The 12,629-nt window shown below is 49.1% G+C and overlaps 1 protein-coding gene across 16 annotated transcripts in view; it reads right to left on the bottom strand.

Moving 5' to 3' along the window:
• The window catches only part of WDR27 (WD repeat domain 27), a 141,381-nt gene that overhangs the window by 79,224 nt on the left and 49,528 nt on the right, over positions 1 to 12,629 (bottom strand). For 15 of the 16 annotated variants that reach the window (XR_004284699.1, XM_032338438.1, XM_032338434.1 and 12 more), the window contains 3 exons: positions 12,250 to 12,371; positions 1,840 to 1,937; positions 848 to 950 (listed from right to left, as the gene is read on the bottom strand). Coding sequence is in view for 15 of the 16 variants with exons in the window: in XM_032338438.1 (XP_032194329.1) it covers positions 848 to 950; positions 1,840 to 1,937; positions 12,250 to 12,371 (323 nt within the window). In the remaining variant the exon portion in view is untranslated. Of the gene's footprint in view, positions 1 to 847; positions 951 to 1,839; positions 1,938 to 12,249; positions 12,372 to 12,629 lie in introns of those variants that run through there. The other variant, XM_032338446.1, reaches the window with a different exon arrangement.

Raw genomic sequence — 12,629 nt, 5'->3', positions numbered from 1 at the left:
ACCAGCAGCGGCCGTGGCACCACGGTGACCACCCCGTCAGACAGCGAACTGGGCCACCGCTTGCGGAGGCGGGGCGCCCGGCTCTCCCCTCCCGCACCACCCGTGACCAGATCTGCGGTGCGGGCTGATCGGGGACGCCCCCACACGGTGGCTCCTCGCGACGACACCGCACATCTGCGAACAGATCGGCCCCAAGGGAACCCCTGGCACCACGACAGTCCGAACGAGGCAGAGCTACCGCAGCATGAGGGAGCCGGCCCGGGGCGGAGACGTCGCCAGGGCCTGTGCATCAGGCCCAAAGTGGCCAACCGGGAGACGCAGGACACCCTCATGATAGGCAGTGACCGCCAGGACGCACGGGAGACGGTGGCCTGGACCTGCCAAGTCCTCGCCGTCCCAGGGCCGATTCTGCGAGTCCCTTTCCCTGTGTCCTTCCCCTTCCCAAGCCCTACGAACCCATCAAAGTGCCTCTCTGGAAAGTCAGAAAAACGAGCAATAAAATCAGTACGTTGTTCCGAAGATACCCAAAAGAAACGCTCCCGGTGAAAACCTCGGATCTGGTCTTTACTCATTACTGCTGCTACCTGGTGGTCCGCAGGAGAGCAGCGTGCAGCGACGCCTTCCACGCGGTACACAACTTGTGCCATGACTGATAAATGGATAAAGAAATAAATTAACGTGTGACTGGGGGTTAAAAAATCAAGCCTCACCAAAATTAACACAGGAGGGCCGGTCACAGCTCTCACGTCACACTTATTAAAGGCGTTCGTGCTTATAAACTGTCTCCACAAGAATGAGCCTAGGGGTCAGGACTGAAGGCGAAGCGACGCGCCGTGGCGGCACTTACGTGTCTGTCGTCCGCACCAGAAGCCACGTAGCGTCCGCATGGGCTGAAGGCAATCCCACAGGGGTATCCGTGGTTTGGATGTCCCTCAAAACAGCGCTCGCATCTATAGGAAAAGGAGAAACACCAGGAGAAAAACATGATGCTTTAATTTTAACACAAAGGGGGCAAAGGACGCTGACGTGCAGCCTGTCTTCCCGACAACGAACCAACCAGTGCTGAGACTTGCACTCACGAGTCATCAGAGACCAGCAGGCCGTCCTGGACATGCAAAATAGAAAACAACCATTTCCAAACCGCAGATTACTTGGATCAGTGATCGAAGACTTGGGCAGGCGCAGTGCTCTCTCAAGCAGGTCAGGTGCTCTGGCCAACCACCCACAAAGTGTTACAGACGGGGGGGAGGGGGGTAGTTCCAGGAAAGCCTGCGTCAGCGTGCGGCAGCACGGGGCTGGGCTCCGGAGGCTCCAGGATGCCACACGAGCCCCCGCCACAGCCGGCCCCTGGGATCACGCCCCCACACGTCACAGGGCCTTTTATCCCCACCTTGCCATTACAGAGGAGAGCGGGGACACTGTCCACGCCGCCCCTGCGACCCAGCCGTGTGCAGGCGCACACACGAGCATTGCTGACACTCGGCTACATGCGCTGTTTAGTGGTCACTCCCCGTAACAGAACAGGAACGGCCTGATACGTGCACTGGCATCACTGTCGCTTAGGAGCATCTTATGACCCGCCCCCTCCGTGCATCTCTGACCCTCAGGGCACAGGGCACACGCACAGACAGGAAAGCCCAGCACCTCTCCCGTTAGCATTCCAAATTGCTATGACCTGTTCTGTGTATAAGGCAGGCTTCTCTTACATGCGTCAGCGGGAACGGGTTCACCACAATCACGCCGTATTTGGAAAAAGACGTCAAACTGAGTTCACAGGCACTGAGCCCGTGTGCCCCAGTGCACCCCCACCTGTGGCCTGCAGGCCGGGACGGGCCTCACCTCAGGGTTCTCACGTCCCATAGCTTCACGCCGTCCCCAGCGGCTGTGGTGGCAAACAGGTTATACAGCAGCGGCTGCAGGGTCGTGAATGACGATCCCTAGGGTCGAAGGGGAGGAAACGAGACGTGCTCTTTAGAGGCTGAGTTCATAAACCATGAAATGATGACAAACAACAGTGAATGTCAAGTAAGAGACAGACGCAAAGATTTTTCTTATTTATAACAATTTCAGAACTGGTCTCCAAAAACATCCTTCTGAATAATTCTGGGGGTTTTTTGCCTTTTTTAATTTTTTCAGTGTTCCAAGATCCATTGTTTATGCGCCACACCCAGTGCTCCATGCAATCCGTGCCCTCTCTAATACCCACCACCTGGTACCCCGACCTCCCACCCCCTCCCTGCCCCTTCAAAACCCTCAGACAGTTTTTCAGAGTCCATAGTCTCTCATGGTTCACCTCCCCTTCCAATTTCCCCCAACTCCCTTCTCCTCTCCATCTCCCCTTGTCCTCCATGTTATTTGTTACGATCCACAAATAAGTGAAACCATATGATAATGGACTCTCTCTGCTTGACTGATTTCACTCAGCATCATCTCTTCCAGTCCCGTCCATGTTGCTACAAAAGTTGGGTGTTCGGGACGCCTGGGTGGCTCAGTTGGTTAAGCAGCTGCCTTCGGCTCAGGTCATGATCCCAGCGTCCTGGGATCGAGTCCCACATCGGGCTCCTTGCTCCGCAGGGAGCCTGCTTCTCCCTCTGACTCTGCCTGCCACTCTGTCTGCCTGTGCTCGCTCTCGCCCTCTCTCTGACAAATAAATAAATAAAATATTAAAAAAAAAAAAAAAAAAAAAAGTTGGGTGTTCATCCTTTCTGATGGAGGCATCATACTCCATAGTGTATATGGACCACATCTTCCTTATCCATTCGTCCGCTGAAGGGCATCTTGGTTCTTCCCACAGTTTGGCGACCGTGGCCATTGCTGCTATAAACACTGGGGTACAGATGGCCCTTCTTTTCACAACATCTGTATCTCTGGGGTAAATACCCAGTAGTGCAATTGCAGGGTCTTAGGGAAGATCTAGTTTTAATTTCTTAAGGAATCTCCACACTGGTTCCCAAAGTGGCTGCACCAACTTGCATTCCCTCCAACAGTTTCTCCACATCCTCTCTAACACATATTTACTGTCTTGTTATTGGCCATTCTGACTGGTGTAAGGTGGTATCTCTATGTGGTTTTGATTTGAATCTCCCTGATGGCTAATGATAATGAACATTTTTCCATGTGTCTGTTAGCCATTTGTATGTCTTCTTTGGAGAAGTGTCTGTTCATGTCTTCGGCCCATTTTCTGACATGATTACCTGTTTTTTGCGTTTGAGTTTGAGAAGTTCTTTACAGATCTTGGATATCAATCTGATATCCAAGATGGACATTGTTATGAACCCTAGTTATTTAAGGTTTGCGTCCAAACATGGTTCTGTACCTGGAGTGTAGTTCAGCTCTTTCCAGGAGGTATTTTGTCACTTCGGCTTTCCTTCCGACTGCAGCGTGAGGGGAGGTGATGATCGATCGGATCAGAGGCGGGTCCTTGAAGTGACCCCAGCCAGAGACACATGGGGGCTTTGGGTGTGATGACCAGTACATTAATAACTGATCTCAGACTTCAAATGCCCCATTCAGAGCATCTTTCAGATAATTTATTGAAGATGGATTATGATCTATACTTTAAAAATAGCTTTTGGTGTATTAATATTGTAGTGTTTTGATCTTTCATCATACTTTTATAACTCTCAGTGGTATTTCATATGTGGAAAACATACACCAACAGTTCGTAAGGTTAAAGTGTACCATTAATAATTATTCAAAAGGGGAACCCTCTTACACTGTTGGTGGGAATGCAAGTTGGTGCAGCCTCTTTGGAGAACAGTGAGTTACACCCAAGCAATGAGTCTTCAGACACTGCCTCAAAAACTAATGATGCACTGTACGGTGACCGACATAACAGAAGAAAAACTGTCCGTCTTCCTTCCATGCCAAGAATATCCATACTATTAAGAAAAATGTAATAAAGTGGTGCATGGGTGCCTCAGTGGGTGGGTGCCTCAGTGCATGTCTGCCTCAGTGGCTTCGGCTCAGGTCATGACCCCAGGGTCTTGGGATCGAGCTCCACATCGGGCTCTCTGCTCAGCGGGGAGCCTGCTTCCCCCCCCTCTCTGCCTGCCTCTCTGCCTACTTGTGGTCTCGCTCTGTCAAATAAATAAATGAAATCTTTTTTTAAAAGAGAGAAAAATGTAATAAAGTGCATCTGAAAGCATTTATCCTCGCAGTGTGCATGTACGTCAAGGTCATTCCTCAGTTACAAATAGGAAATGAAGGTTTACATAAACCCAACAACAGACTAACAGAGTCCTAATTCTGTGCCAACAGCATTCTAAACACTGAGCATTTCATCCTCTTAACAAACTTATGAGACGTAAACTGTTTTATACCCATTTCAAGTGAGAAACATGACAGAGGAATCCACTCATGGCCACCCAGCTACGCCTCTCAAGAGAGCTTAACAGTCCACTAATGATGACAAGGTCAAGACACCTTGTAATTCTAACATCCAGACAGTTCCCCAGCCGGCCAGCACACATCCAGAGCTCACGCACGGACACTGGGCATGGCGCGAGGCCCTGAGTGGGAACAAGTCCCAGACCTAGCTCAACAGGAAGGCAGAGTTAGGATACCTTACAACATAGCCAGTTTCCTGAAGCTAACCAGTAAAAAACCACAAGCATTCACAGGGATAAAAAGAGAATTAAAATCTTTTTTCAATCAATCCAATTGAGACTAAGGAAGAAGAAAGGAAGAAGCAAAGAAAATGCATAATAAATAGGAAATACAGAAGTTTTTTCTCTTTAATGTAGAAAGCATAAAATGTATGAGTAATCATACCAATTATAGACTAAACAAGTTAAAAAAAAAGATTCTTAGTTGGATTTCAAGAAAGGCTCTTAAAATATTATTTTTGAAGGCTGAATGTGAAGGGTAGGGGGGAAATAGCATATACTAAAGAAAATAAGGCAAGATAGATTGGATAAGTACTCGAAGAAATAGTCACCAGGCAAATAAGACCTCATTAAAAATAGTTTGTAGATATCATAAAAGGAGCACTGCAATGGAAATACAAGAAGGCTGACTTAAACATCCCGAATGACACAGCCTGTAACTATATGGGGCAAAAAGTAATAGAATTATAAGAAAAATAGACAAGATTACAATCATAGGAAGAGATGTTAATACATTTCTCTAATAAATAAAAACAATTGAGAGTACAAAAAATTAGGAACATGAATGACCTGAGTACGATTAATAAAGTTGGGCCAATAGACATCTATACACCATGGCGGGTGAGAACATCTTCCTTTCATACACACATACGTGATAGCCATAAAAATCCACCAGGGAGCCGGTTTCTCAATAAATGCAGAAATCCCAGCAGCAGAGGAGAATCAGTGCCAGTGGGTCACGTGCATAGAATGCCATCCATGAAATCAGAAACCAGCCACAAAAAGTTTACCGAAAACAAGCTCATATGTGTAGAAATCTAAAAGCACACATCTAAATAAAGTCTAGGTTAAAAAAAAAAAAGTCATACTGGGAATTAGAAACTCTCTAGTGGGAAGTAAGCGTCAGGTGGCACAGGGACACGCACAGTCTGCTGCCGTTATGGGCCAGAACAACACAGCACACGACCCGGACGTCATTTGATGGGTCTTGGGAAAGAGCCGCACCAAATCCACTTGTGGTCATCAAAGAAGAACGAGGCAGAAAGATACAGAGCAGATGGTGTCTGACCAAGCACTCCATTTCTTTAAGAAAGAAAAAGATAATAAAGTAATACATTTCAAGGAGATCATATGGGTTTTACTGACCATTCCTGCAGAAAACAAAAAGTTCTCTGTGTGATATGATTTTCCATAAGAAACTATTTCAACTATTACATATTTAATTTTTTACAGCAAATGAGCTGTATAGCACTGTGTATCCAAATCACAAAAATGTGTATCTCTTATTCAGGCATTGAAAAGAAGTAACAGTCAAGTTTTTATTATATATAAGGGAAAAACGATAGCTAAAATTTTTAAAGAGATCAATAACTCATAAAAGATTTGTGTATTTTCTTTTGCTGTGCAGAAGCTTTTGATTTTGATGAAGTCCCAAAAGTTTATTTTCGCTTTGTTTCCTTTGCCTTTGGAGACATATCTTGAAAGAAGTTGCTGTGGCTGATAGCGAAGAGGTTACTGCCTATGTTCTCCTCTAGGATTCTGTCTCACGTTGAGGTCTTTCATCCATTTCGAGTTCATCTCTGTGTACGTTGTAAGAGAATGGTCGAGTTTCATTCTTCTACATATAGCTGTCCAGTTTTCCCAGCACCATTTATTGAAGAGACTGTCTTTTTTCCACTGTATGTTTTTTCCTGTTTTGTTGAAGATTATTTGACCATAGAGTTGAGGGTCCATATCTGGGCTCTCTACTCTGTTCCACTGGTCTATGTGTCTGTTTTTATGCCAGTACCATGCTGTCTTGGTGATCACAGCTTTGTAATAAAGCTTGAAATCAGGTAACGTGATGCCCCCAGTTTTATTTTTGTTTTTCAACATTTCCTTAGCGATTTGGGGTCTCTTCTGATTCCATACAAAGTTTTGGATTATTTGCTCCAGCTCTTTGAAGAATACCGGTGGAATTTTGATCGGAATGGCATTAAAAGCAAAAGCTTCTGCACAGCAAAGGAAACAGTCAGGAAAACAAAGAGGCAACCCACGGAATGGGAGAAGATATTTGCAAATGACAGTACAGACAAAAGGTTGATATCCAGGATCTATAATGAACTCCTCAAACTCAACACACACCAAATAGACAATCATATCAAAAAATGGGCAGAAGACATGAACAGACACTTCTCCAATGAAGACATACAAATGGCTATCAGACACATGAAAAAATGTTCCTCATCACTAGCCCTCATCAGGGAGATTCAAATCAAAACCACATTGAGATATCACCTTACACCAGTCAGAATGGCCACAATCAACAAGACAGGAAACAACATGTGTTGGAGGAGATGTGGAGAAAGGGGAACCCTCTTACACTGTTGGTGGGAATGCAAGTTGGTGCAGCCTCTTTGGAGAACAGTGTGGAGATTCCTCAAGAAATTAAAAATAGAGCTTCCCTATGACCCTGCCATTGCACTCCTGGGTATTTACCCCAAAGATACAGATGTCGTGAAAAGAAGGGCCATCTGTACCCCAATGTTCATAGCAGCAATGGCCACGGTTGCCAAACTGTGGAAAGAACCAAGATGCCCTTCAATGGACGAATGGATAAGGAAGATGTGGTCCATATACACCATGGAGTCTTATGCCTCCATCCGAAAGGACGAATACCCAACTTTTGTAGCAACATGGACGGGACTGGAAGAGATGATGCTGAGTGAAATAAGTCAAGCAGAGAGAGTCAACTATCATATGGTTTCACTTATTTGTGGAGCATAACAAAAAGCATGGAGGACATGGGGAGATGGAGAGGAGAAGGGAGTTGGGGGAAATTGGAAGGGGAGGTGAACCATGAGAGACTATGGACTCTGAAAAACAATCTGAGGGTTTTGAAGGGGTGGGGGGGGGGTGGGAGGTTGGGGTACCAGGTGGTGGGTATTATAGAGGGCACGGATTGCATGGAGCACTGGGTGTGGTGCAAAAATAATGAATACTGTTATGCCAAAATTAAATAAAAAATAAATTAAAAAAAAGATTTTCGTATTTTCATTGTAAAAATAAATCACTTAATATTATCACACCATTTAAAAACAGGAAACTATGGCGCTCATGTTTCGCTGTGGAACTCTTGTGAATGTGATAAAACGGAACAGTCTGCTTCTCCAGCCAGGATCACGGGGCAATCCCCAGGAGAGGGGTTTCAGGCTGCACGGCCGCACGCTTGCACAAGCGCGTTCCTGCTGTGTGCCAAACGTGGCTACACTCTTCCTGAGCTCGAGAGAAATTCGGAATGATCTCTTTCACGTTTTACTGGAAATAGGACATTTGGGCCACTTAGGGTCTGTGCTCCAAGAGCACTGCTGGGTCAGCAGCCCCCACACGGCCGCGGTCAGTCAGAACACTTGAATGCATATTGTGTAACTGGACAAAAATTTAAGAGAAGCTTAGAAAAGGAGAAGAAGCTATTAGAGTACAGTGTGAACGTCCATAACCTTATCACCCTCCGTCCCTACCCTCCCATCACATACCACTCAGAGGGGTATTTTCAGAAAATCAAACCAGTTATTTGTCCCCAGTAAGTAAAAACCTCAGGACTATTTTTCCTCATACCACACGCCCCCACCCAAGAGCACACCACCATGATGCCCAAAATACCAGTCGTCACTGGACGACCACATCAATTTGAGGTAGACCAGGCTACTGTTGGGTCATTACATAAGCTGCTACTGAATGGAGAAGAAATGCTAAGCATTTTCCTACAGCCAATGCATGAAAACTCGGGACGACGAGAGGTTTCATGAGAGGGACGGAGCGGTCACCGTGTCTCCGAGGAGGAAGGACAGCTGTCTCTGCACAGCAGTGGTTCTGCACCGGTGCGCCTGGAGCGGAGTTCCCTCGGGCTCTGCAGAGACACCGTCCCAGAGACCCCATGTCCATCAGGAAGGGGCCCCTCCGTCCAGTCTGACACCACACCCTGGACACAGGCTCCATCCTAAGCCCACCGCCCCCTGGACTGCTGCAGCCCCAAGCTCTCCACACCAGCCAGGGAGCCAGCATGTGGGCAGGAGCGGCCCCAGGCGGCTACCCGAGCAGGGGGAGCTCCATCTCCGGAGCGGAGGGAGCAGCGCGTGTGCCCATGCAGCAGCTAGGGACGCCCCCGCGGCCGGAGGCCGGGAAGCCACCAGGTGCAGGGGCGTGGCGCAAGCTGGCGCGGCCGCTCGGGATCCCACCCCCACCCGCCGCTCCACCCCGTCCCTTCTCTCGTCCCCCACCCGCCGCTCCACCGAGGGGGGCTTGCGCAGCACCACGTGCTCCCCGCGCACCGCGCCCTGCCCGTGGAGGAGCGCACAGAGCGCAGCACAAGCCCTTCCAGCCGGAGCCAGTGGCGCAAGGTCATGGTCTCCGTGCCCGCGCAGCTCGCTCACGCACACCCACGCAAGCATCGGCGCGGTCCCTCGCCTTCCTGCTCGGCCTCCACGGCAGCTGCCCTGGACCCGCAACAGAGCTTACCCGGTGCCCAGAGCCCACAAGCTGCACCTCGGGCTTCCCGCATGGGCCCACATGCTGCTCTCCTGACGCACACGCAGCCACTCCCGTACTGCCTGGCCCCGTGCCCACCTCACCTCCTCAGAGAGGGCACACTGAGGGGCCTCGGCACAGCGTGTGTGTGGCTGTGTGAACCCGCCCCCCTGCAGAAGGATCGCGATCCGTCAGCTGTGAGGACCCCACTCTCTCCTGCACACGTGCACTCCACGGCTCACTACCGTGCCGGTGCAGACCCGCCGAGACACACATCTAGATGAATCGGTCACTGGCTTGATACATGTGCACACGCACGTGTGCACACCAGTACACGTGTTCATGTGTGCATCTGCATGTCCCGATCCGGTGCAGGCCACGAGACTGGTGGGGACAAGGGGCAGGCTCTGGCATATTTGGCCTCCACCGTCCCCTACGACCTCACCGTAGTGAGTGCGGCAGTCGTGCAGGGACCGGACCCCAGCTCTGCTCCTCAGGCTCGTGACCCGGCTGTGGGGAAGGCCCAAGCCTGGACACAGAGACGCGGCACGGAGGCCCCGAGACCACAGCACCCCACGGCACTTCAGCCGAGGGCGCACTCGCCGCTGATGCGGCTCCGGGAACTGACACAAAGTGTCTCAGCGTCCGCGTGCATGCATCAGGGTCTCGGAGGACGGAGCTCATGCACGTTCAGCCCGCCATGTCCGTACACGTGAGCTACAGCGTGTGCACCTGTAAGAGTGTCACAGGCAAACACCGGGGGCTTGCCTCCTCCTGTCCTGGCGAGTGCCCCCTGCCAGGAGCTAAAAGTCACCAGAGCACGACACATCCCACCGAAGCCATCTCTGGAACAAGACGAGGGCCTGGGCGCAGCAACCCCTAGGTTCCCTCACAGGCCCAGCCTGAGACCTAAGTCCACAGAGGGATGAGACAGGAGGGCAGCAAGGGCCTGTGGTCAAGTCCGATTCTGTCTGACGAGTCCCTGGGAACCTCGAGGAGTTTCAAGGAAGACAGTGACGTGGTCACTTGGAGTCAGCAGTGGGAGTGCGACTGCGTTGAGGAAGAGCCTCGCGGAGACAGCGGACTGGGGTGGCAGCAGGTGGGGCCTGGGGCCGAGGACAGACACACAGACTGCACAGGCAGCGGCTGACCGGGCAGCACTGGGCGCACTTCCGGCGTTCACACGCGGGTCTGTGTATGGGAGTCAGGCTGTGAGGACGCACGGACACAGGGAACCTCCTGGCTTTTAGCCCAGACGCACCAACTGCACGGGCTAAGGCAACCTACTTTATGTGCCTTCAAATTCCTCCTAAAATCAAGTTCTGCCTGACGATATGGGACGGGGAGAGGCCCAGTCCTCCCCGGACCCCGCAAACATCCTCACTACCACCGGCACCCTCGCCGTCTCCCACGACGGCCCTCGCACAGTCAGCTTGCTGTCAAATGACCCTGTCCCCACCTACCACCGTCTGCGTTCTAATTTCTTTGAAAGCGATTTCTTAGTTCAGATTCCGACCTTCCACTGCAAACAGCAGATTCCGGAGCCTCCACCCTCAACAGTGACAGGAACAAAGGCCTTGTGTGAAATTAGGTGGATTTGGGAAGTGAGAGTTTTTAAGGCAATGCCCATCGACCTTCATAAATTTATAATTTAAAATTACAGGAAGAATGGTTGTCATTTAATGAACTGGGCGTATGTTAAGAGACTTACGTGCATTATCTCACTTGAGCCCTGCAACAGAGAAGAGCGACGGATGGAAAGACCGGAAAGTCCGCCCCCACGGTACGGGAGCAGAGGAGCAGAAGGAAACCCTAAGCGGCCAGGCGGAATAGCATCCCGGTATTTTTCAAAATGAAATAACGTCTTTTGAAAATATGAGAAAATTGTTTAGTTTAAAAGAATTATCTTTACCATCATCTTAAAACTACGGTTATATTTTTTATAAGTAAAAAGCATTTCAAACTCCAAAACTCTATTTTGTATTTCCAATTTAATCAGCTGAAACAAGATAAAACAAATTTAGAACCAAATGGAAAAAATAAATCTCAGACTGAGATTTTCAGATTTTCATAAGAAGTTTCATCTAAAGTTTTCATGGCTCTGCAGTAAGTCCCAGAAAGAAATAAAGAATAGAGCAAGCGAAAGAAAAAGAAAATAGGAATCTTCATGGAAATGTTGACAAACCACTTTCCATACACAAAAAATGATGGTGGTGGTAGTGGGGCTGGAGTCTGCTTACGATTCTTTTTTTTTTTTTTTTTACAATTTTTTTTTTTAATGTATTTATTTGACAGAGATCACAAGCAGGCAGGCAGAGAGAGAGAGGAGGAAGCTGAGCAGAGCGCCTGATGTGGAACTTGATCCCAGGACCCTGAGATACGACCTGAGCCAAAGGTAGAGGCTTTAACCCACTGAGCCCCCCGGGCGCCCCATTGCTTACGATTCTTTCTCCCTCTTCCTCCCTCTAAAAAACCCCAGAAATCAAAGAACAATGATACCCTTGAAATCACAATGCAGATTTCAGAAGGCATTATAAGTTAAAGTTATTCCAAATATATCAAAAAACAAAATTGGAGTTGTAGTCTTAAAAAGAGAAGTTTTGTTTACAAATCTCTTAGATGTCTTTGGTTTGCAAAGTGTCTTTTAAACTAAAGTATGAGACAATGAATTCATCAAAACAGCACCCCTTCTCATCTCCAGGCTCTAACCCTCAGCTGGGGGTAGTCTTAAACCCCCACCCTGTCCAGACAGAGCATGTGCATCTGGAAGAGGGAAACCATTGGTTCCTGACGGTGGCTTCCATTCCAGCAGGAGCTACGTGACTCACTGGTTGTTTAGTCTGAAACACCCAAACCCTCCACCAAGTTTTAAGTGTGACTGCATCACTAGTAAAGTTGAAAAATGGGCCCAGAAAATAATCAAAGACAAAAATACAAAGTTTCACATTCCATACGATATTAAACCATCTGCTAAGGTCAAACATCAAGGCCTAGAAAACTGAATGATGACAAGAAAAAAAAATGGCATTGGGTATTTGCTAGCAAACTGTCAGAAACCTGCATCAGACATCTGTACGAGTCCAACACTTAAAGACACAATTTCACAAATGATAAGCGCTGTCAACAGCTTACTCACTTTATTCTGGCAGATCTGGTGGACAGGCCGGGAATGGGCTCCCACCACCACGGCCGCACTGCGCGCTGCATTGAGGTCGAAAACCTCCAGAGTCCTGTTCCTGCCGGCCGCAAGCACCAGATCTGCATGACGCAGTTAGGGAACTCCTCTCAACCATCCGCCAGGGGGAGGGGGCGGCCCCGCATATGCAGTGAGGACTTCGGGGCACCAAAGACGCGCAAGCGATGACGGCTACAACTGTCTGCGCGCAGAGCCCCGCTCCCCCCTTCTGCCGCCGGCGTCCAGCAGCAGCCGCTGAGCCAGGGACGAGAGCTGACCCAGTGGCGCAGACCTCCAGGTGGGAGGCACAGAGGTCTAACTTCAGCGCAATGAGATCTGAG

The sequence above is a fragment of the Mustela erminea genome, chromosome 4 (assembly GCF_009829155.1).
Source record: "Mustela erminea isolate mMusErm1 chromosome 4, mMusErm1.Pri, whole genome shotgun sequence".
Classification (NCBI taxonomy): domain Eukaryota; kingdom Metazoa; phylum Chordata; class Mammalia; order Carnivora; family Mustelidae; genus Mustela; species Mustela erminea.
Note: the sequence above shows the minus strand (reverse complement) of the source record. Positions and strands in the feature narration are given on the sequence as shown.